The sequence below is a fragment of the Schistocerca piceifrons genome, chromosome 2 (genome assembly GCF_021461385.2).
Source record: "Schistocerca piceifrons isolate TAMUIC-IGC-003096 chromosome 2, iqSchPice1.1, whole genome shotgun sequence".
Taxonomy (NCBI): Eukaryota; Metazoa; Arthropoda; class Insecta; order Orthoptera; family Acrididae; genus Schistocerca; species Schistocerca piceifrons.
In genome coordinates this window covers 648,962,711-648,989,090 of record NC_060139.1, presented here as the reverse complement: position 1 = coordinate 648,989,090, position 26,380 = coordinate 648,962,711, and the positions used below count along the sequence as shown (strand labels likewise).

The following is a 26,380-nucleotide window of genomic DNA, read 5'->3' as shown; positions in this document are numbered from 1 at the left end:
TGTCCAAAACTGTCATGTATATACTTAACTAATGTGTCTATGTGCTGCTCAGGCCAACATAATTTCCAGTCATCCAAATCAGGTCTTACTCTTCTGAACAGAATCCCTTTGTGTACCTTATAATAATCATCTACCTTTTGCTTAGCTCCCAAATAACTTTTTACGAATTTCCAGTTTTCATCATGATTTTGGTGTCTCCTTGTGTCATTACAAATTTTTAAAATTGCTCCTTCCTCTTTTATCCCCTTCAAAAACATGAATTTAAAATCTTTGTCATCAATACCTCTTTCATTATCAAAATTTAGGCCAATAGGTGACCTAGAAAGTGCATCAGCAATAACATTTTCCTTTCCCTTAATATATTTAATTTCATAATCAAATTGTTGTAAAAATAATGCCCATCTGGTGATTCTACTATGATAAAGCCTACACTCTCGTAAGTAACTTAGTGCTTTGTGGTCAGAGTAAGCAATTACTTTGTGTCCAAGAAGATAATTTTTAAATTTGTTGAAAGCCCAATGCATAGCCAAAAGTTCTTTTTCAGTCACAGTGTAAGTCGTTTCATATTTTTGTAATACTCTACTAGCAAATGCAATGGAATGGTGTTCAATATGATCTCTTACAACTTTTTCCTGAAATAAGTGTGCTCCTAATCCTATATCACTGCTGTCCGTCATTAAATAGAAGGGTAAAGACATGTCAGGCTTATGTAGAATTCTGCTCTGTGAAAGTTGTTTCTTTATCTCATGAAATGCTTTTTGACAATCAGATGACCAATCCCAGACAGTATTTTTCTTTAATAGATCACGTAAACAAGAAGTATTCATAGCTTGAGTACTGACATACTTTTTGTAAAATCCAGCAAGACCAAAAAAAGAGTTTAATTGTTTTTTATTTTTAGGAACAGGAAAATTCTCTATAGCTTCAATTTTATCTCTGTCAGGTTTAATCCCCTTTTCCGAAATAACGTGTCCCAAAAATTTCAATTCACTTACTCCAAATTTACATTCTTCTGACTTTAAGGTCATACCCCCTTCCCTTAATTTTGTACACACCTGTGTTAGCAATTCAAAATGTTCTTCCCACGTTTTTCCAGAAATCAAAATATCATCTACATGTACAGTAAGTTTAGACAGTAGTTCATCCCCCAAAACAAGATATAATGCTCTAATAAACTCAGCAACAGAAACAGTTAGTCCAAATGGTAGAACACAGTAATGATAACTTTTTCCCCCATACAAGAATGCAGTGTATTTTCTAGAATTTATTTCTAAAGAAATTTGGTGAAAGCCTGAAGTTAAGTCTAAGCTGCTCATGAATTTCACACATGAAAATTTATGTAACAGTTCATCTATGTTTTCTGGATGATCATTTTCTCTTTTCAAAAATTTGTTAAGGTGCCTAGAATCAAGTAGAAGTCTAACACCACCTCCATGTTTGGAAACCACCACCAAAGGATTATTATAATCACTGTTACTTCTTTCGATTATACCCCATGCTTCCAGTTTTTGTATCTCACTCTCTACTTCTTTTCTTTTTGCAAAAGGAATACTATAAGGCTTGAAGAAAAAAGGTTCATGATTTTTAAGGTGTAAAGTGCATTGGTAATTCCTGACTCTTCCAGGTTTTTCATTGAAAACATCTTGACATTCCCACAATAAATTTTCCAACTGTCTCTTTTGATCACTGTCCAAATTAATTGCTTCCTCTACTTTGCTTTTAACTAGGTTTTCATAATTTTGACTAGAAAAATTTAGCTGAGATTTGTTATCAAAACAGTACAAATTCTCTTCATAGTCTATGATTTTCCTGACATGATTGCAACCTTCTCCACAGTGTATAATAAACAGTTGTGTACACACAATAATATTGCTTTTGGGTTCACCCACAGTTAACTTCATCTCACTCCAGCTAAATGCAGCACTTACCTTTAACACCCAGTCCATGCCAAACAATGTGTTCTCTTCTAAACTTGGAATAACAAGACAACCCTGCTCAAATTTTACATCTTCTATTTCAAATGATAAAAATACTTGACTTTTGATGACTTTACTGTGTTTGTCTGTAGCTCCTCTTATCTTTACTCCCATAACAGGGGCCTCAACAAAATCAACAGTCTTTAATTTTATTTCTGAATTTTTCTGAAATAGCTGAAATAGGACTCCCTGTATCAATGAGACATTTACCCTCCCAATTTTTTACTTTAATGTATGGACACCCTAATTCACATTCTTCTACTTTTTCTTTTAATGGTTCATGTAACAGGTCATTTTCAATTTCTCTACAATTACCCTCATTATTTTCCTGATCAGTTTTTAATAGCTTCACATACACATTGACACTTTCATTAACATCATCTATGGATACAACAGGTTGAGCATACAACAGATATTCATTACATTTTACACTTTGCCACCAGTGAGGATATAACCTTCTACAAATTTTAGCTAAATGGTTCCACAACTCTTCCCTATCTGTTTTGTAATTGCAACTGTTCTATAATATTTTTAAAAATTTTTCACCTTTTCCTTCAGAACTTGTATGTGGGTTAAATACTTCATACTATTAGCTGGCATAACATAACAGTCCTCTGCAACATTAAATTGGTTACACTGACTTAACTTTACCTGTTCTTCAGATTCATGAGTGTCCTCTTCCTCATTACTAACTACACTTACCTCATCATAATGCTCACAATTATCAACTTCATTATCACATAGCTTCACTACTTCACTTGAAATAATCTTGACGAATACTTGATACTCACCCACAGCATTAATTTCACTGTTACTTACCTCCGTACAACTCTGAACAACATCATTAGCTTCCATATTTTCATCAAAATCAAAACTTTCCTTATATGCAGCCTACCCACAGTCACATTAAATTCCATCTCTCTCTCTCTCTTCACATAACTTTTCATTTTCATTAAATAACTTATTCAAATCAGAGCTGTAATGTTTGTCAGATACTTCAGAATTACATAGATTATTATTCTCTACCCAATTATAAAATTCTGGCACAATTGCATTATCCTCATTTGGCTTGTTAACAGAAGTAGTTACATTATTGCTTTCAACATGATTATTTTCTCTTATTGTATCCCAAAATTTCTGATCAAAATTTAAAGTATTAATTTGGTGTTGAACATGAGTGTCTGTTATTTGTGGTGTGTATTTGTTTTGTCTTCCACTGGTTTTATCATAATAGTAAGTTACATTTCTCCTTCTTCCTCTATCTGTAAATTCCCAGTTGTTATTGTAGGTCCTATTGTGATTAAATTTTCTCACCCCATAACTGCGGACCCTCATTGAGGCAGTCCAGAGTTTTTTTGCCTGTTTTCTCTGTTTGCTCTCCAGTTTTGTTCCCCCCTGTTTCTGTCACCCCATCTGTTTCTATTTCCAAAATTTCTTTCCCTGTCTCTGTCATTACCATTATGATCCCTATTGTTTCCCCTGTGTTGTTCATATCTATTGTCTCTGTAGTCTCTCCTCTCTCCATACCTGTTTGAATACCACCCCCCCCCCCCTGTTGTTGTTCACCACTGTTAAAATTTTGAATATACCCTCTTTCTAAAGCCCTATCCAATTTATCCACATATTTTAAAAATTCTTCCCAAGTATCATCAGACCCATGAACTAAATCCCATTGCAATTTTTCAGGTAGCCTTCTTTTCAGCACATCTATTTGTGTCATTTGATCAAAAGGTTTATCTAAATGTATTAATTTCTCAATTGATCTTTACAAAATGCTTTCATGGTGCCCACTCTCCCTCTGAAAATAGGTCCATTTATACATTCAGATTTAATCCTCCCCTGTTCAGATACTGACCAAAATTTGTTTAAGCAGCTTTTCTCAAAATTTGCAAAGGTTTCCAACTAATCGAAATTTTGGTTAGCCCAGGATAGGGCCTCCATTTCAAGAAATTTTTGGACAAATTTAATTTTTGAATTATCAGACATTCCTGGCACAAAGCTCATTAAAAGCAGACTACGGTGTTCTGGCACCACGGGAGAAGCTATCTCTGTTGTGACCCTTAGTGTCCAGTGCCCAGAACAGCTCTTCAAAGCACTGGCCAGTCTGGTCACATAGGGAGGACACCCGTCCGTGAGCCTCCTGCGAATTCGACCGAGGGCTGCTTCCCTCAGCGGATTTTATGACCTACAGCGTGCCTGCTCGCTCGCAGCTAAGGACAACTTGCTTTCATGAAGGCTTCTTATTTGAGTAAACTGTGGTGTCACCGCCAGACGCCACACTTGCTGGGTGGTAGCCCTTAAATCGGCCGCGGTCCGTTAGTATACGTCGGACCCGCGTGTCGCCCCTATGTGATTGCAGACCGAGCGCCGCCACACGGCAGGTCTAGTCTAGAGAGACTCCCTAGCACTCGCCCCAGTTGTTCAGTCGACCTTGCTAGCGATGGTTCACTGACTACATCCGTTCTCGTTAGCCGAGACGACAGTTTAGCATAGCCTTCAGCTACGTCATTTCCTACGACCTAGCAAGGCGCCACATTCAGTTACTATGTCTTCTGAACAGATAATATTGTGACTCATGTACCGTCAAGAGCGACGTTCATCATTAATGGATTAAAGTTAAGTATCAAACTAATTACATCCGCTTTCTGAATTCTCATTCCTTGTCATGTTCCAGACCTCACGTCAGTATAGTTCTTCCCTTCTCACGCCAGCCTGCGTGAGCTAAAACGTTCGGCCTCCTCTAGTAACACGGTGTTGGCTCTTCTGCCAACACAACATGAACATACCATTCAGTATGCAAATGTTATCAACATTAGTTAAGTATTGGCAATCACTGGTACTGATACACATTTTATTATTATTTTATCTTATTATTCCTGGTTTTACATTAGCAATGGGACAGTTTGGGCAAAATGGTCACGCAGGTTATATAGCAATTTGTAAAGGATTCAGCAATGTTGAATCTGCCATTTAACAGAAGAGCAAGAAGCATTTCTCCGAATGCGCCAGAAATCCGCAGTAGATTGAAAGTCTGTATTGATGACCAAGGGACATACCCCTCCCCTGTGGATGCCTGTGAGGTATATCTATCGAGTAGCCAACAAAAAATTAACCCTCGCTCCATTCGGACGCTCATGAAGTATATGTATGGAGTCGCCAACAGGAAATGGGAATTAGGACATAATTTTTTACACCCGCGTTATATTTGCTTCTAAGGCCGAAACCTTAATCTGTTAGATTTATTTACTCTGTTTTTGCTCTTTTATTTATTAGTAACGGCAATGACGAATAACTGTTGCTGCCACGGATACAAATGAGACACTTCCTCCAGTAAGAGGTGTTCTATTAGTTGAGAAATATCCAGACACGCTGCAATTAAGAGTCAATGTAGTAGGAATCATTTGTGTTGCTTTATGACCATATTTTTTAGAAGGCAAGTGTTTTAGTAATGTCTGAGTGTGCTACCAGTCGATCCGTTGAATGTAAGAACAACCTCAGTCTCCAAATACGTTTCATATACAGTATAACAGACTGAGGTGATAAAAACTAAACTCCGCCAGAACAGGCCACGAAGGCCCAACGGTACCGACCGGCCGCCATGTCGTCCTCCGACCACAGGCGTCAATGGATACGGATATCTACATCTACATATATACTGTGGCGGAGGCGAAGGAAAAACGACTGTGTGAACGCCTCAAGACGAGCTCTAATTTCCCTTATCTTTGAATAGTGATCATTGTGCGATTTGAAAGTTGGTGGTGTAATATATGCTCTACATCCTCGCCGAAGGTCTGATTTCGGAATTTACTGAGCAGCTCCTTCCGTTTAGCGCGTCGTCTGTCTGCACGTGTGTCCCACTTCAAACTTTCTATGCGATTTGTAACGCTCTCGCTATCGCTAAATGTACCAGTCACGAATCTTGCCGCTCTTCTTTGGACCTTCTCAATCTCTTGAATCAGACCCAACTGGTAAGGATCCCATACAGACGAACAATACTCTAAGACTGGACGATCTAAAGTATTGTAAGCAATCTCCTTTGTTGAAGGACTGCATCACTTCAGGATTCTACCAATAAACCGCAATCTAGAGTTCGCCTTACCCGTTACTTGTGTAATCTGATCATTCCATTTGAGATCACTTCGAATAGTCTCACCCAGATACTTGACGGATGTTACCGCTTCCAAAGACTGGGCATTTATTTTGTACTCGTACATTAATGGGGATTTTCGCTTTGTTATACGCTGTAGGTTACATTTACTAATATTGAGAGATAACTGCCAGTCATTAGACTAGGCATTTATTTTCTGCAAATCCGCATTGATTTGTTCACAACTTTCGTATGATCCTACTTTCCTGTAGACTACAGCACCATCGGCAAACAGTCTAATGCCGCTGTCAACATCATTAACCATATCGTTTGTGTAAATCGTAAAAAACAGCGGACTTATTACGCATGGAGGTGCAAGTGATCATCACACAGCTCTCCCGGCCGTTTTGTCAGTTTACGAAACCGGAGCAGCTACTTCTCAGTCAAGTAGCTTCTCAATTTGCCTCACAAGGGCTGAGTGCACCCCGCTTGCCGACAGCGCTCGGCACACTGGATGGTCACCCATCCAAGTGCTAGCCCAGCTCGGCAGTGCTTAACTTCGGTGGTCTGACGGGAACCGATGCTACCACTGCAGCAAGGCCGCTGGCAACAGACTGAGTGATATAGATTTCTAACTATTGTCATTATTTTAAAGTAGTCACAAAAAGGATATATACTACTATTACATATGACGTGGAAAATTATTATGTACGATTAATATCTTAGTATCGCTCAGAATGATCGAAAATAAGAGATATGGTTGAAAGGGTCCTATAGTGCCCTTTCATTATCATTGTATTTGCTTTCCAGTGCACTTTGAATCCTACACAACAATTCGGGTGTTTTCGTTGCTAAAATTCGTACCAGAGAAGACTGAGCTCTGAGTCAACGTAGCCATAGCCTATTTATTTCTACGATTTGCAAACATTATATGGTTGTTATATTGGTTCTTTTCAGACTTACAAATGGGTATGAAACGCCATTATAAGTCTTCCATATTTTATATATAACCCAACTCACACTATGGTTCTATAAAATGTTTATCCCTTGTTCTCCTATTCCAAAACTCTCTGGAATGCGTGAGTGAATGTATGTGGGTGTGTTTCATTTTGCTGTACGGGGGTTTAGTCTGCTGCAGAGAATCAGCAGTAGTCTTACAGAATGGCCCACCCTTTGTAGTTTTCAGGTAGGCAAAGAGGTTTGTTCCCTTTATGTGAAAGTTACCGGTGTTAGGTTGGTGGTGGAAGCCTCATCTGTGGGTTTTCCTGGCCTTGGGGTCGTATGGGGAAAGTTCTAGTGTCCGCTTCCAACTCTCCGAGGGTCTGCAGCCGAGGTCTCTTCGAAGAAGGCTGAGTTGATGTAACCGCGTGTCGCGTTGTCTGATAGGGAGGGGGGAGCTTTTAGATTTTGGCCTCGCGTTTCGTCTTATAAAAATTGTTTTGCTGGGTCGCAGCAAGGAATGCAAGACTTTTGCAGACTTTCAGTTTGATTCCTAATGCAGACTTTGGTCCGTATGAAGAACGTATTAAGAGATTCTGTTATGAATGGTACGGTGTTTCACAAGCAATCGTACGTAGTTACCAGGCAACAGCAGTTGTATAGATGTTATATCAATATCTTATGAAATAAATAATTTTGTTTCAAGTCTTATCCAGTGACCGATGTTGCGTCTTCTTTACCTACGCCATTCACCTTGTAGTTTCCTTGCTAGCCCATCCGTAGCGTTTTCATCCTCACAGGTCCAATAATTAGTGTTCCTTTTTTATTTAAAACAAATTCTTTAGAGTAGATCTTGTTTCCAAGAATGTTGGTGCAAGCTGCTCTTATGCACAGTGTTCACGCACTTTTTACTTTATATTAATGTTTGATTCATGTGAACAATCCCTGGATTATTTATAATTACATCACATTCTTTATGAGTGACATTACAATGAATGTTCTTTTACGAGTTTTTTCTTATTACTAAATTAATTAACTTTCCAACTCAGTCGAACCTCTTACTAGTCGTGTGGCTGGAGTTGGTGGCGACCCAATCTTTTACTTAGCTTTTATCGTCAGATAGCATTTCCACTTGCGTGTGGCTCTTTTAGCCATCCGGATATAGCTCAGAGCTCCACTCATTTCATAAATACCACTTAAGTGCACGTCTCTCACATGGTACCAGAAAGAAAAAATGGAAGAATATCGCACGTAAAAATATTTCAGTGTTCATAAAAAACTGAGGTGCGAAAAGTCATGTGATAGTGATATGCACATATACAGATGATTGTGGTATCGTGTACGCAAGGTATAAAAGGGCTGTGTATTGGTGGAGCTGTCATTTGCTCTCGGGTGATTTATGTGAAAAGGTTTCGGACGTGATTATGGCCGCACGATATTCCATTTCGGAAAATGGTTAGGGAATTCAGTATTCAGAGATCCACAGTGTCAAGAATGTGCCGAGAACACAAAATTCCAGGCATTACCCCTCACCACGGACAACGCAGTGGCCAATTGCCTTCACTTAACGAGCGAGAGCAGTGGCGTTTGCGTAGATTTATCATTGTTAACAGACAAGCAAGGCTGCGTGAAATAGCCGCAGAAATCAATGTGGGCTGTTCGACGAATGTATCCGTTAGGCCAGTGCCGCGAAATTTGGCGTTAATGGACTGTGGCAGCAGACGACCGAAGCGAGTGCCTTTGCTAACAGCACGAGATCGTCTGTAGCGTTTCTCCTGGGTTGCTGACCATAACGGTTGGATCCTAGACGACTGGAAAACCTTGACATGTCGGATGACTCTCGATTACATTTGGTAGGCACTGTTTGTTGCTACGGTTAGAGTGTGGCGCAGATCCCAAGAAGCCATGAACCTAAGTTGTCAACAAGGCACTGTGCAAGCTCGGGATGGCTACGTAGTTGTGTGGGCTGACTTAACTTGAAATGGACAGGGTCCTCTGATCCAATTGAGCCGTACATTGACTGTAAATGTTTAGGTTGGGCTACTTGGAGACCATTTGCAGCCATTCATGGACCTTATATTCCCAAACCACGATCGATTTTTATGGATGACAGTACGCTACGTCAATGAGCCACAATTGTCCGCCTTTGGTTTAATATTCTGGACAATTCGAGTGAATGTTTTGGCCATCCAGATCACATGAATCCCACCGAACATATCTGCAATGTAATCGAGAGGTCAATTCGTGGACAAAATCCTGCATCGGCAACACTTTGGCAATTATGGACGGTGTGTGTGTGTGTGTGTGTGTGTGTGTGTGTGTGTGTGTGTGTGTACAAATGTTATTTGGCATCGTAGTAAATTTGAAAATTTGTTATAAGTTCGTATGGGACCAAACCGCTGAGATCGTCGGTCACTAGGCTTACACACTACTTAATCTAACTTAAACTAACTTACACTAAGGACAACACACACACCCATCATCCCAAGGGAGGATTCGAACCTCTGACGGGGGAAGCCTCACGAATTGTGGCAGGCGGCCTCGGACCACGCGGTTACCACGCACCGCATTGTAGTACATTTATTCAATTTCAGCATAGGATTATACAGCCAACCGGTTGCAAATAACTGTTTGGTACATTGACGTAGATTTTGGTACCTCTGACGAAGTCTTCGTCAGAATGAAATTATGAGAAACCGTAAAATTACATTGTGGGAAAGCAATGGTCAGAATTAAGAGCAGATGTGCTCAAGCCAACCAATAAGGAATAACAAGTCAAGCCTTTGGCAGGTGTCGAAACATAAGTCAGTGTACCAAACAGTTATTTGCAACCGGTTGGCTGTATAATCCTATGATGAAACTAACATGCGGTTGCTGAAAAATAGCCATGTTTAAAACTTATTCAGTTCCTTGGATTTTCTCAATTAATGTGCCAAATAAATACGGTAATATGCAGAATACTGTGTTATTGTAGGCTTGTGTAGTAAAATTACTGCATGCCATAACTCAAAGTTCAATGTTTTTTGGGATATTTCCTGTTTGGGGTATTAGGAAACAATTTCACGGGTCTGCCACAGCATAATTTATAAAAACCGATACCCAACTATACAATGAAGTCTAGTACATAAAATATATAATATTCCTTGTATTCCTGTGGTAAAAAAATAGCGAAATCTGACCTGTGACACGTCCCACAAACACTGCATTTTTCACTTTGAAGCCTTACACCAGTTCCTTTTACACACAGGAACAAATTGTTAAACTGCGTGTGAAACTTGTGTACCATATACACAGTACTCCTAAACAGAATCTGCCTGTACTAATGCTGTAATGTGATGAGTGACATTCAAAATTAGCAGAGAGCTTACGAACAAACAAGGTAATTTGAGACATTGCAGGACATTCTCACTTCTGATATGGTGTTATGCTGTGTAATGCTTTTAGGGAAGTTGATTTTTATTACTTGGTTGCTATACCTGGATACGATGTGACTTCATTCATATGATGAAATGGTTGGCAGTAGTTACCGCTCTTGCTTGTATGCTCTAGTGAAGGAATAGCGGTAAGCTTTAGCTGCGTTCAAAGGAAGAGGATACCGATTTAAATGAGTGCAGTAAAAGCGTTTGGCGGCTGAGGGCCGAGGGGACCGTTTTTTCTGCAGAACCTGGGTGAAAACGTTGCGGACTGCCGAGTTCCTCGGTCTCATTGTGCACACACGTTGGACGGCGGCGGTCGGTCGGCAGCCGCGTCCAGGTAGGCTGACCAGCGCTGAGGAGTCGTTGTGCTGTGGCCAGAACATTGGTGACTGGCAATAAAGCAGAATATGGGCCCCTGTTAGGCAGGGAGCCGATGAGCCGACTGTGTCTTTCTGCGAATTTCCGTGGGACAGATCAGTGGCGCCCAGACGTACAGACTCCGGTACAAAACATATTTCTGAAGGCACGAGGCTTTTAGGGGGTTTATCGCCGTTCTTTGGAAAGTCCGAAATGGACGCAACAGGGAGATAACGATCTTTTTATGGAGGGCTGTGGTTCCATCCAGGTCATGCTATTAGCAAAAGACATGGCGTAAACATATGGGAAAGAGGCCATGAAGCTGAATCTTTTTTCCTTTTCTCCCAATTAATTTTTAAAGCTACTGATTGGTCGAACCTGTGTACGTAGAGCAAGGGGCAGTCTCCCAGCTTCGAGTGCTGCGCTCCAGCTCGTGATTGGCTTGGGCTAAAGTGGGAATAGTCTAACAAGGGGAAGGCCTCAGACACGATCAACCGATTCGGCTCAAATTTGGCAGGTCGCTTGTGTACAACCTAAAACGAAGGACTCTAAGATATTTTGGGTCAACACCCCCACGTTTTTGAGAAAATCACCCCTATAGGTTATGACGAGCAATCGACTCAAAATTGGAGGGATCGATAGATAATTGCAAATAGACCATTTTTCATCATCAGGTATGGGGCCTGCAAACGCAAACTTTTCCAGAAATCGAGGAAAGAAACTTTTACAACTGCCGCTTCTGAACCCACATGGAAAACGCTTTTCGCCGACTCTTCGGAAGGAACAGTGTAGCTCAAAAATGGCTCTGAGCACTATGGGACTCAACTGCTGTGGTCATCAGTCCCCTAGAACTTAGAACTACTTAAACCTAACTAACCTAAGGACAGCACACAACACCCAGCCATCACGAGGCAGAGAAAATCCCAGACCCCGCCGGGAATCGAACCCGGGAACCCGAGCGTGGGAAGCGAGAACGCTACCGGAACAGTGTAGCTGTCAAAAGATTGCATTCATTAGACGTTCTTGGTTCCGTGAGTATATTTGTTTCGAATGTTTATATGACAAGTACCATCCATCTAGTTGATCGAAGAAAACTGAGGACACATAACAGTGACTGGAAGAGCCATTGTAAAGTGATCTGGAGAAACATTTTAATTGTTGACTATCCTAAGAGTAATAAGAAATTTATTTGCCTGCCTTATTATTATCATTCCTTATTGATTTACTTACCTTATCAACCCTCCTATCCCTATCAATTGAGATATGGAAAAATAAAAACGAAAAGAAGAACATCCGCTAGATTTCTCAGATTCCCAGCCACTTACTTTGGCCGTTGCGCTATCTTTTTTTCTTTAATCTCATTTTGTTCGCTTTCGTTCGTTGCATCTGCTAGGGGCGGACGTCATAAAACATCCGTTTAAGTTCGTTGTTGATCGATTAACTCAGTTTTTTTTATTACAGAGGGCAGCTAACCCTCTGACCGAACACGCTTTTTTTTCTTTTTCTTCTTTATTTTGTTCGTTGTTGATCGTTGTGTTTGGTCGTTGCGGATGTCACAATGACATCCGTTCAAGTTCGTTTGTTGATCTTTCCACTCTGTTTTTTTATTGCAGAGGCCAACCGGCTCTCTGGCCGAACACGCTGAGCTACCGTGCCGGCGATATCGGTGCTGTCGGCGAGAAGCGTTTACCATGTGGTTACAGAACGGCAGATGTAAAAGTTTCTTACCTCGATTTCTGGAAAAGTATGCGTTTTCGGACCCCATACCTGGTAATGAAAAATGCTCTATTAACAATTACCTATCGATCCCGCCAAATTAGAGTCGATTGCTCGTCATAACCCTTAGGGGTGATTTTCTCAAAAACGCGGGGGTGTTGACGCAAAACATCTTAGAGCCCTTCGTTTTAGGTTGTACGCAAGCGACCTGCCAAATCTGAGCCGAATCGGTTGGCCGTGTCTGAGGCCTTCTCCTTGTAAGATGTAAATGTGCTAGGCTACCGAGATGGCGAGGAAAGCAAAGAGAAAGAGATGAGGTCTCGTGTACTGGCACTTCGCTAGTAATGGACTGCAGGTCTTTTCCTTAAATGGTGACACTTGTGCCCTTTGCTAATGTGCCACTTAGAGCCTGTGCCAGTCACCATCTGAACTGTCAGAGGTACTTCTTCTAGCATCACACACACACACGAGTGATGCGTTGGTGTACTTATTTGGTTTGAGTCGGCCGTCTAAACATTTGACATATTCTGTCATGCGCAATCATGGCACGGAGTCAAATTGGTTTGGCAGACCAGCAAATGGGTCCATCTGCACACTGGGATCCACCAGGGTTTCGGGAGCTCATAAGGAAGTGCCTGCATTCCGAATTAGCCGAACGCAAGACCGCGTACTTGCATTTTTTCGGACGCGTGCCATTAATAACAGAGTGCTGCCGTAAAGTCTTGATTAGGACTGAAAGTAGGAAGCTTGCAAATTTTACCGTTCCGTTAATCATGTTGGAAGTTTCCATAAAAAATCAGAATATTTCTTTTGCGTCAGTTAAATCCGTCAGAATATAAATATAATAGGTACAAATTTTTGCAGGGATTTTATATACTTTTAGTCACATCTAATACTTTAAATTTATCGTGAAACTAAATCTAAATCATCGTCACATTCAATACTGGAATATTGATTTACAGTAGGAGCTGTAGTAGTACTTTTTTACTTTTCCAACCTTATTTCTTATTTTGAGGTAATTCGTGTGAATAACAAGTTTTTCCACTTCACTTTAGCACTCATCGTATATTTAAAATTGCATTTACGTATTTATGTTAATTTTCTTTCTTGGTTTAGATTTTAGAACGTTCATGTCTGTAAAAACTCATTTGACTTAAGCATTCGAATAAGGTAACAACAAAATCGAAAAAGCAAAATCACACAATTACTCGAATCGATTTTTGGCAGTTGCATCTTCATACTGTTTAACCTCTGACCAGATTTCTAAAGCGTTCTCTACTTCTCTCCACATCGTAAGGTTTATAGCTTGCCATTGCATTCCTATAAGCCATATTTCTTTAAGTAAAAGTTGCAAATTGGACAACAGGGAAATTAAAGATCGTTTGTGAGCTTTCAGTCTGTTTCTATAAGACAGTACCGATGAACTTCAGCATTACCAGGTAATGTGGAACAAAGAGAAAAAATATATTGCAGTTAATAGCTTGACGCAGAATATAAATCAGTAATATGTTATGATGATTCGAATCCGAAACCAAGGGAGAGTTCTGGGTCCTACTAATTTTGAACCCTTATAGTTACGGGATAAATGTTCGGACGCGATGAGCACTATAGAGACCAAGAACACGATTAATGTCCATAAATACATGAACGATTTACATGAATCAGCATTAGCTTCAAAGTTTTTGTTACACTTACAACTCTTCTAATATAAGGCATAAAAGTTAAAATAATGCTTTCATCTTTGTACGTGTTATATAATAATTCACTATTATAATTTCAAAACGTTTCTCAGTTCACTCCACTGGTTTAATATCCTTCCTATAGCCGAATACACCATCGCCACAGTTGCACAAGCTCCTAAAGATTTTTAATGGATCGCGACCTTCATTAATCGTTCCGTACAGTTCTTTATACTCAGTCTAGCGAACCGATGATTGAGCGAACTAATTATATATCTCGGAAACCATAAATTATAGATTTCTGGGCCAAGTCGCTTCTGAGGAAACACGCATCGAGCAAGAACAAGTCCTGGAATGTCTTTTTTTTAGTTTTGCATGTACACCATTATTTACTTACATCATAACACAAGTATTGTCTGCTTCGATGCCAATAATATTTTTATGGTCCAAATCAAATTCCTCTAAGGTGTCTGTTGCTGCACAAACAATACGGTTTGCAGTACTTTCACTTAAGGATGCGAGATTTAAAAATGAAGTGTTTCCTTTCTTTAATATACGTTACCACAATACCAAGAAACTTCGATACGCTAATGTCAATAGACTGAATTCTCCATCTCCAAATTCAATGTCTAAATATTTTTTATAATCATGCAACGTTTGGTCCGATACAGTTGCACGTCTTTAGCCCCTTCGGAATCGCCACTCACTGTTTTTAAGAACTGTCCTAAATGATCCTCAGTTAACAGGCTGCAGTGCTCAGCAAGAAAAAGGGAGGTTTATGCTTCACATGATTTCGTTTTCACTTGGTTCGTTTTTGGCGAATCATTAACATTTCGGCGCGTTGGCTCTAACAATTTCCAGTTCTCAATGTGCTTCACTGGAATTATGTGATCTTTTAAAACTGAATATTTGTTATTGCTACACCGACAAAATTTATACTCTGAAATGATTCAAAGAATTCACTGCGAAACTTTTGGTTGTATTGTTCTTTAGAGATTTTTAAGACATAACGCAACGAACACACTAAAAACTGAAAGCTAATTTTACTTTCGTTTAGCGAGACTCGACAATCCAAGTATCGTCGGTCTGCCAACTTCTGAGCGAACAGTGAACCATGATCAATGAACGTGTAACTGAAGGCGGATTTTTTAGTAGGAAAGAACTTAACAATTTCTGTAAAAAAAAAAAAATCCGCCAGTCGTTAAAAATTGTTTCGTGTTCCGTGAGCCTGACCCGTTAGACGTGAGGGAAACTACGTTAAGTTTAAACAATGCAGACAAACCTTACGTCATACATGAGCCACGTGATTTGGGAGGCAAAAAATATTGATGAAGAAAATCCTGTTTTGCACATCTGAACGCTCACTCCTTAGGTATTCCTATTGTATGCTTGCTTCGCAGTTTGCTTAATAAATCGCGATTTTATATGCTGTGCATGTATTGTGTTATTTTAAAAATCTAATTGTCTTTACTGAACCTAGTAAGCGGTTCTAATGTGTGTATTGTTTCTGGCGAAAAGGCAATGAAATTAAATTTAAAAGCAAGTCTAGTGGTAAATAATCGTATGTTGTCGAACACGACGTCTGTTAAAGGGTATGGCGTGGCCGGCGATGCACTGCCTGATAGCGCGGTGGGTGCCTCCCAACGACAGGAGTAAGTTCGTCAGCGCCTACCTGGGTGAGTGCCGTAACTTTATTCTAGATTTTCTTCTAGGTCTCTACCTTTAAGCGTTTCGCACGTTCCCAGACATGCTTTACAGAAATGTGCTGTATTCAAATTCCCAAAAATTGTGCTCGCATTACAAAGTATGAGTGCACGCAAAACAACATTAAACTTGTCAATCTGTGTCAAGTGTCAGCGTTACCGATGAGCTCAGAGGCAATTTACGAGCAGTTTGCTGTAAGACAGTTCTTACGCACTGCCGGAAAATGTCTTGTGCAGTGTCTGGGACGAAACAATCGACACGAGGGCTGTAAATTTGTGTATACACCAAATATGTTCTATTAGCGATGACTTTCTTCGAAGTAGCACCCAGCTGAGTCCACATTCTGCATTACATCCTTTCACTACTCGAAGGATTTCTGCATGCAGTTTTCTTGGAATTTGTTTTATAGCAAACTGCATGTTCATTGTCGCTGAGACGGACCATTTTGACGAACTGTGGCACAGGGTAAAGTCAGTAAACATCGAAAAACCTCACACACTAATATTAGTGTCTTTTGTTAATAATGCGAGCAATGTCGTTTCTTTTTGGCATACTTTGTAAACCAGGACTACGTATATTTGCAAAAAATTGCGAGGACAGTTGTTTTACAACAGTATATGTGAAGACAATGGAATGTATATGAGCACAATTACCACTTGAAAACGTTTGGAAAATGCATCATTGTAAGATTTACAGGCTTCTGTTCCAATGCAATGGCGCTTTCTATATTGGTTCATTTCTTTGCTTTCGTAATACGATCCGCACTCTCAATATTAACTGAAAATGTATATGCTGTTGTAAACAAAGGAGTAAGTCAGAAATTTTCATTTCGATTGTATATATTTTCTTTCCATTGCAAAGAAAAAAGAAAAATATGCTGTGCAGCATAAGCAATTCAAGTATGTACTTGGAGCATGAGTGGTGCATTTTCAGACTGTGTAGTGTTGAAGCGCGTCCGGTACAACCAGTTACTGTACGTCTTCCTCTCTCTTTTCCGTATCTATTTTACACACACACACACACACACACACACACACACACACACACAAAATCACTATGTTGTCGTCTGACATGCACTTTGCTACGCCGTGCTGTAATTTTCCATTAAAGCACGTAACGTTGTAAAATAGTTTTGATTTAAAATGATTTAGTTGTTTAGTCCAAGAGAGCAGCCAGTGGTGAATGTTGCAGAACACTTACCAGAGATAACCAGATACAGTGCTGAAAGTTACAAAGTGGTTTGTCATCATCAGGGGACTGCTATGTATAATGAGTTATTGGAATACAACAGAAATATTCCTCACGCTGCTTACAATTGTAGTTTCTCAAAAAACTAGTTTTTAGCCACTACAAAATAACAAATGAATTAAATTTTGAATTGTAATCGACAAATAAAACTAATGTGAAAGGGAAGCAAAGTTTCAAATTATTATCTCAAAATCAAGGTTACTGAAGAGAAAGTTTAGAGGAGGTAATTGGTCATGATCTGTTTGAGTAATCTCCAGGGTTCATTAGAAGTGATTTAGGGGAAATGGAAAATGTAAATCAAACTGGGCAAATGAAGATTTGAACCATGTTCTTCTCGAATACCAGTTAAGTGTCGCATCAATAGAGCTGAGTCTGTCAGATAAATTGTTTATGTGTGTGTCTTGAGAACCTTTGTAGTTCTAATATGTTGGCACTTCAACGTTCTCTATCCTGTGTACTGTACTAGGTTCTACTAGAAAAGAAATCTTGGGCTCATAATTTTACCCACAGTAGCTATTGTGAGTGATATGTACTCATAAAATACAAAGGAATGAACGTCAGTCTTCAATTACAAACAAGATTTTTATTTAATGTGGAATGCATGCAAGGGCCAGAAGTCCTATCCTAATATAGACATGGGTAAGTAAAGTATCCTGTTGTGGGATGGTGCACGTAGAAAGCAAGAAGGGTGCCCAGGTAGAAACGAAAGTTAGAACTTTATTTGTACAAAGAAACACACAAGAACATGAACAACAGAACAGTTTCACAGTGAAAATAACGTAAAGATCGTCCTGATCTATTAAAAGAAATGTCACTCATACATTAGAATTAGGTGAGAGACAGAGAGAGAGAGAGAGAGAGAGAGAGAGAGAGAGAGAGAGAGAGAGAGATGCAGCACTCTGTCACAGTTGGTGTCACTGCCCTATGCTGGGTCGGAATCTGTTGCACTATTGTTGTCTGGGTACGGAGATTCCTGGTAAGAGGCCGCACTCGCGCTGGTCAAGAGCTGCAACCAGCGGCCATATATGTTCCACTCGGCGCAATAATACCAGGCATTTGGCCCGTATCGCGTAGCTAGCGAATGCAAGGTAATACCGGCTGTGTCCGTCACCGTGGCGACCTCATTACGGCAGCCAATGCCGCAGTGAAGTGGAGCTGCATCGGAAGCAGGCGTCTCACGCGGCGGCAACCCGCAAGATTCTGTTGTGTGGCGTGTAGCTGTATCATCAGACGTCAGCTGTACACTGCAGTAACATGTTGTATACGAAGTGGTTATAATTAATTAAAGTGCAGCTACACACGGAGATCCAGTGTGCACTGTAATTGTCGTATGGCAGCGAAACTTGGTGGATCGTCAATGTTGTTGATGTTGTGGTCTTCATTCCTGAGACTGGTTTGATGCAGCTCTCCATGCTACTCAATCCTGTGCAAGCTTCTTCATCTCCCAGTACTTACTGCAACCTACATCCTTCTGAATCTGCTTAGTGTATTCTTCTCTTGCCTCCCTCTACGATTTTTATCCTCCACGCTGCCCTCCAATGATAAATTTGTGATCGCTTGATGTCTCAGAACATGCCCTACCAACCGGTCCCTTCTTCTTGTCAAGTTGTGCCATAAACTCCTCTTCTCCCCAATTCTATTCAATACCTCCTCATTAGTTACGTGATATACCCATCTAATCTTCAGCATTCTTCTGTAGCACCACATTTCGAAAGCATCTATGCTCTTCTTGTCCAAACTATTTATCGTCCATGTTTCACATCCATACATGGCTACACTCCATACAAATACTTTCAGAAACGACTTCCTGACACTTAAACCTATACTCGATGTTAGCAAATTTCTCTTCTTCATAAGCGCTTTCCTTGCCATTGCCAGTCTACATTTTATATCCTCTCTACTTCGACCATCATCAGTTATTTTGCTCCCCAAATAGCAAAACTCCTTTACTACTTTAAGTGTCTCATTTCCTAATCTAATTCCCTCAGCATCACCCAACTTAGTTCGACTACATTCCATTATCCTCGTTTTGCTTTTGTTGATGTTCATCTTATATCCTCCTTTCAAGACACTGTCCATTCCGTTCAACTGCTCTTCCAAGTCCTTTGCTGCCTATGACAGAATTACAATGTCATCGGCAAACCTCAAGATTTTAATACCTACTCCGAATTTTTCTTTTGTTTCCTTTACTGCTTGCTCAATATACAGATTGAATAACATCGGAGAGAGGCTACAACCCTGTCTCACTCCCTTCCCAACCACTGCTTCCCTTTCATGTCCCTCGACTCTTATAACTGCCATCTGGTTTCCGTACAAATTGTAAATAGCCTTTCGCTCCCTGTATTTTACCCCTGCCACCTTTAGAATTTGAAAGAGAGTATTCCATTCAACATTGTCAAAAGCTTTCTCTAAGTCTACAAATGCTAGAAACGTAGGTTTGCCTTTCCTTAATCTAGATTCTAAGAGAAGTCGTAAGGTCAGTATTGCCTCACGTGTTCCAACATCCAAACTGATCATCCCCAAGGCTGGCTTCTACCAGTTTTTCCATTCGTCTGTAAAGAATTCGCGTTAGTATTTTGCAGCTGTGACTTATTAAACTGATAGTTCGGTAATTTTCACATCTGTCACCACCTGCCTTCTTTGGGATTGGAATTATTATATTCTTCTAGAAGTCTGAGGGTATTTCGCCTGTATCATACATCATGCTCACCAGCTGGTAGAGTTTTGTCAGGAATGGCTCTCCCAAGGCCGTCAGTAGTTCTAATGGAATGTTATCTACTCCCGGAGCTTTGTTTCGACTCAGGTCTTTCAGTGCTCTGTCAAACTTTTCACGCAGTATTGTATCTCCCATTTCATCTTCATCTACATCCTCTTCCATTTCCATAATATTGTCCTCAAGTACATTGCCCTTGTATAGACCCTCTATATACTAGTTCCACCTTTGTGGTTTCCCTTCTTTGCTTAGAACTGCGTTTCCATCTGAGCTGTTGATATTCATACAAGTGATTCTCTTTTCTCCAAAGGTCTCTCTAATTTCCCTGTAGGCGGTATCTATCTTACCCCTAGTGAGATAAGCCTCTACATCCTTATATTTGTCCTCTAGCCATCCCTGCTTAGCCATTTTGTACTTCCTGTCGATCTCATTTTTGAGACGTTTGTATTCCTTTGCGCCTGCTTCACTTACTGCATTTTATATTTTCTCCTTTCATCAATTAAATTCAATATTTCTTCTGTTACCCAAGGATTTCTACTAGCTCTCGTCATTTTACCTACTTGATCCTCTGCTGCCTTCACTACTTCATCCCTCAAAACTACCCATTCTTCTTCTACTGTATTTCTTTCCCCCATTCCTGTCAATTGTTCCCTTATACTCTCCCTCAAACTCTCTACAACCTCTGGTTTAGTCAGTTTATCCAGGTCCCATCTCCTTAAATTCCCACCTTTTTGCAGTTTCTTCAGTTTTAATCTACAGTTCATAACCAATAGATTGTGGTCAGAGTCCACATCTGCCCCTGGAAATATCTTACAGTTTAAAACCTGGTTCCTACATCTCTGTCTTACCATTGTATAATCTATCCGTTACCTTTTAGTATCTCCAGGCTTCTTCCATGTATATAACCTTCTTTCATGATTCTTGAACCAAGTGTTAGCTATGATTAATTTATGCTCCGTGCAAAATTCTACCAGGCGGCTTCCTCTTTCATTTCTTCCCCCCAATCCATGTTGACCTACTATGTTTCCTTCTCTCCCTTTTGCTACTGTCGAATTCCAGTCACCCATGACTATTAAATTTTCGTCTCTCTTCACTACCTGAATAATTTCTTTTATGTCATCATACAATTCATCAATTTCTTCATCATCTGCAGAGCTAGTTGACACATAAACTTGTACTGCTATAGTAGGCATGGGCATCGAGTCTATCTTGGCCACAATAATACGTTCACTATGCTGTTTGTAGTAGCTTACCCGCACTCCTATTTTTTTTATTCATTATTATACCTACTCCTGCATTACCCCTATTTGGTTTTGTATTTATAACCCCGTATTCACCTGACCAAAAGTCTTGTTCCTCCTGCTACCGAACGTCACTAATTCCCACTATATCTAACTTTAACCTATCCATTTCTCTTTTTAAATTTTCTAACCTGACTTCCCGATTAAGGGATCTGACATTCCACGCTCCGATCCGTAGGACCCCAGTTTTCTTTCTCCTGATAACGACGTCCTCTTGAGCAGTCCCCACCTGGAGATCCGAATAGGGGACTATTTTACCTCCGGAATATTTTACCCAAGAGGACGCCATCATCATTTAACCATATAGTAAAGCTGCATGCCCTCGGGAAAAGTTACGGCTGTAGTTTCCCCTTGATTTCAGCCGTTCGCAGTACCGGCACAGCAAGGCCGTTTTGGTTAGTGTTACAAGACCAGAACAGTCAATCATCCAGACTGTTGCGCCTGCAACTACTGAAAAGGCTGCTGCCCGTCTTGAGGAACCACACGTTTGTCTGGGCTCTCAACAGATACCCATCTGTTGTGGTTGCACCTCCGGTACGGCCATCTCTATCGCTGAGGCACGCAAGCCTCCCCACCAACGGCAAGGTCCATGGTTCATCGGGGGACTGCGTCAATGTGGAAGCAATTTACGCTGGAAAAAAATGAGTTACAATTGTGGCCACCAGGTGCAAATCTAGCGCTGTCACTATATGGTGGTATGGTAGACACACTGGTATTTGACAAGCGATAACGCGAGTAACGAGTATAGCTGTCGGAAAGAGAGACCGTGTGCTGTTAGTGAAACCGTTTCATGTGAATGGCAGCAATTAAAGTGCTGAATTGAGAGATTATTGTCACCTGGAAGGTCCGAGGAGAAGTCCAGCGTTCAAATGGATTAAAGAAGATGATAATGACATTTTAAAACAGAAGTGAGCTTGATATGACGCCTGGAAGAGGAAGGCGTTCTATCCCGGAGGAAGTTATTGATGAGTTTGCTGTTGCTGTAACTGACCATGCAACATTTATTCCGGGTAGTGCTACTGCTCATGCAGTGTCGCGAAAATTGTCCATCCCATCGCCCACAGTACAGAAAGTTTTGTGGTCTATTTTACACCGGTACCCGTACAAGACCCAGACCGTGCAACAACTGAAACCTCATGGTCTACAGCAGCATTCTGAATTTGCTCTTAGGTTTCTGGGACGGATCGAAACTGATGACGCGACCAGGCAATATTCTATGGAGTGACAAGGCACATTTCACACTACAGGGTGCAGTCAACACAGAGAACCGTCGAGATTGGGGTAGTGTTAAACCGTGTGTTGCACACGAAGAGCCATTGATCTCTCCGTATGTGAGTGTTTGGTGTGGATACCCAATCAGCTTCGTTCCCGGTCCATTCTTCTTTGACGAGAATACACCCAAAGGGCATGTCAGGCATACCGTGATGTCAGCATGTTATCGTAACCTCCTTGTGTTCCTGCTTTGGAGAAGCACGACTGTGTGGAAATCACTGCTGTCGTGCGATTTGGGCAACACCTCATGTCTCTCATCCAGTGAAAGATCAGCTTACTGCGTACTTCAATGAAAGCGTTATCTCCAGAGGTTTTCCAGATGTGTGGGCTGCAGGATCAACTGATCTGAATCCATGTGACTTTATCTTTGGGGATATATAAAACAATGCATTTACCGCAGACACTTTCGGTCTATACCTGATCTCAAGGCTAATAAACAGGAACACAGTGCTCAGATTCCAATGAATTTGTGTAAGCAACTGGTGATCATGTCATTTTGCAGATTAAGCATCTCGTAGACCTCTCTGGTGCTCATACTGAGCAAATTGTGAACTGTGGTTAATAATAAAATCAACATTTATGTCTTTCTCACTTGTTGACATTTTCTGTCCACGTCCCATTCCTAACCCATTGCATGTGGAAATATTTATATACGTCTTTCTTGCATTCACAGCGCTAGATTTGCACCTGTCGGCCAAAACTAGAACTAAGTTTTTCCAGCATAAATCGGTTCCGCTTACAGCCCACACAGGACCTCTGAGGGTAGCTGAAATTTAATTATAACGGTCGGTATATGTGTATTACTCGATAAAGTGACCCATAGTCCCGGGACTAGTGGTAAATAAACTGGGAACATGAGCTGATACTTTCATATTTCAGTCCAACCTTCAAAGTGTCGTGTCGTGTTCCTTCGCAGTGCATGAATGAGAAGTGATAGCGCGCATCCAGCTTTACTGTATGGTTAAATGATGATGGCGTCCTCTTGGGTAAAATATTCCGGAGGTAAAATAGTCCCCCATTCGGATCACCGGGCGGGGACTACTCAAGAGGACGTCGTTATCAGAAGAAAGGAAACTGGCGTTCTACGGATCGGAGAGTGGAATGTCAGATCCCTTAATCAGGCAGGTAGGCTAGAAAATTTAAAAAGGGAAATGGATAGGTTAAAGTTAGATATAGTGGGAATTAGTGAAGTTCGGTAGCAGGAGGAACAAGACTTGTGGTCAGGCGAATACAGAGTTATAAATACAAAATTAAACAGGGGTAATGCAGGAGTAGGTTTAATAATGAATAAAAAATAGGAGTGCGGGTAAGCTACTACAAACAGCATAGTGAACGCATTATTGTGGCCAAGATAGACACGAAGCCCACGCCTACTACAGTAGTACAAGTTTATATGCCCACTAGCTCTGCAGATGACGAAGAAATTGAAGAAATGTATGATGAAATAAAAGAAATTATTCAGATAGTGAAGGGAGACGAAAATTTAATAGTCATGGGCGACTGGAATTCGGTAGTAGGAAAAGGGAGAGAAGGAAACATAGTAGGTGAATATGGATTGGGGGGAAGAAATGAAAGAGGAAGCCGCCTGGTAGAATTTTGCACAGAGCACAACTTAATCATAGCTAACACTTGGTTCAAGAATCATGAAAGAAGGTTGTATACATGGAAGAAGCCTGGAGATACTAAAAGGTAACGGATAGATTATACAATGGTAAGACAGAGATGTAGGAACCAGGTTTTAAACTGTAAGATATTTCCAGGGGCAGATGTGGACTCTGACCACAATCTATTTGTTATGAACTGTAGATTAAAACTGAAGAAACTGCAAAAAGGTGGGAATTTAAGGAGATGGGACCTGGATAAACTGACTAAACCAGAGGTTGTAGAGAGTTTGAGGGAGAGTATAAGGGAACAATTGACAGGAATGGGGGAAAGAAATACAGTAGAAGAAGAATGGGTAGTTTTGAGGGATGAAGTAGTGAAGGCAGCAGAGGATGAAGTAGGTAAAATGACGAGGGCTAGTAGAAATCCTTGGGTAACAGAATAAATACTGAACTTAATTGATGAAAGGAGAAAATATAAAAATGCAGTAAATGAAGCAGGTAAAAAGGAATACAAACATCTCAAAAATGAGATCAACAGGAAGTGCAAAATGGCTAAGCAGGGATGGCTAGAGGGCAAATGTAAGAATGTAGAGGCTTATCTCACTAGGGGTAAGATAGATACTGCCTACAGGAAAAATAAAGAGACCTGTGGAGAAAAGAGAACCACTTGTATGAATATCAACAGCTCAGATGGAAACCCAGTTCTAAGCAAAGAAGGGAAACCACAAAGGTGGAACTAGTATATAGAGGGTTTATACAAGGGCGATATACTTGAGGACAATATTATGGAAATGGAAGAGGATGTAGATGAAGATGAAATGGGAGATATGATACTGCGTGAAGAGTTTGACAGAGCACTGAAAGACCTGAGTCGAAACAAGGCTCCGGGAGTAGATAACATTCCATTAGAACTAGTGACGGCCTTGGGAGAGCCAGTCCTGACAAAACTCTATCATCTGGTAAGCAAGATATGTGAGACAGGAGAAACACCCTCAGACTTCTAGAAGAATATAATAATTCCAATCCCAAAGAAAGCAGGTGTTGACAGATGCGAAATTAACCGAACTATCAGTTTAATAAGTCACAGCTGCAAAATGCTAACGCGAATTCTTTACAGACGAATGGAAAAACTGGTAGAAGCCGACCGCGGGGAAGATCATTTTGGATTCCGTAGAAATGTTGGGACACGCGAGGCAATACTGATCCTACGACTTATCTTAGAAGCTAGATTAAGGAAAGGCAAACCTACATTTCTGGCATTTGTAGACTTAGAGAAAGCTTTTGACAATGTTGAATGGAATACTCTCTTTCAAATTCTAAAGGTGGCAGGGGTAAATTACAGGGAGCGGAAGACTATTTACAATTTGTACAGAAACCAGATGGCAGTTATAAGAGTCGAGGGACACGAAAGGGAAGCAGTGATTGGGAAGGGAGTGAGACAGGGTTGTAGCCTCTCCCCGATGTTATTCAATCTGTATATTGAGCAAGCAGTAAAGGAAACAAAAGAAAAATTCGGAGTAGGTATTAAAATCCATGCAGAAGAAACAAAACTTTGAGGTTCGCCGGTGACATTGTAATTCTGTCAGAGACAGCAAAGGACTTGGAAGAGCAGTTGAACGGAATGGACACTGTCTTGAAAGGAGGATATAAGATGAACATCAACAAAAGCAAAACGAGGATAATGGAATGTAGTCAAATTAAGTCGGGTGATGCTGAGGGAATTAGCTTAGGAAATGAGACACTTAAATTAGTAAATAAGTTTTGCTATTTGGGGAGCAAAATAACTGATAATGGTAGAAGTAGGGAGGATATAAAATGTAGACTGGCAATGGCAAGGAAAGCGTTTATGAAGATGAGAAATTTGTTAACATCGAGTATAGATTTAAGTGTCAGGAAGTCGTTTCTGAAAGTATTTGTATGGAGTGTAGCCATGTATGAAAGTGAAACGTGGGCGATAAATAGTTTGGACAAGAAGAGAATAGAAGCTTTTGAAATGTGGTGCTACAGAAGAATGCTGAAGATTAGATGGGTAAGTCACATAACTAATGAGGCGGTATTGAATAGAATTGGGGAGAAGAGAAGTCTGCGCACAACTTGACTAGAAGAAGGGATCGGTTGGTAGGACATGTTCTGAGGCATCAAGGGATCACCAATTTAGTATTGGAGGGCAGCGTTGAGGGTTAAAGTCGTAGAGGGAGACCAAGAGATGAATACACTAAGCAGATTCAGAAGGATGTAGGTTGCAGTAGTTACTGGGAGATGAAGCTTGCACAGGATAGAGTAGCATGGAGAGCTGCATCAAACCAGTCTCAGGACTGAAGACCACAACAAGAACAACAGCGGGAAATATCCTTGCAGGTAGAGTGCA

At 40.6% G+C, this 26,380-nt stretch overlaps 1 protein-coding gene across 1 annotated transcript in view; it reads left to right on the top strand.

Moving 5' to 3' along the window:
* The window catches only part of LOC124776989 (putative inorganic phosphate cotransporter), a 182,755-nt gene that overhangs the window by 60,950 nt on the left and 95,425 nt on the right, over nt 1-26,380 (top strand). The window contains exon 5 of the mRNA XM_047252234.1: nt 15,762-15,846. Within this exon, the coding sequence (XP_047108190.1) occupies nt 15,762-15,846 (85 nt within the window). The remainder of the gene's footprint in view (nt 1-15,761; nt 15,847-26,380) is intronic.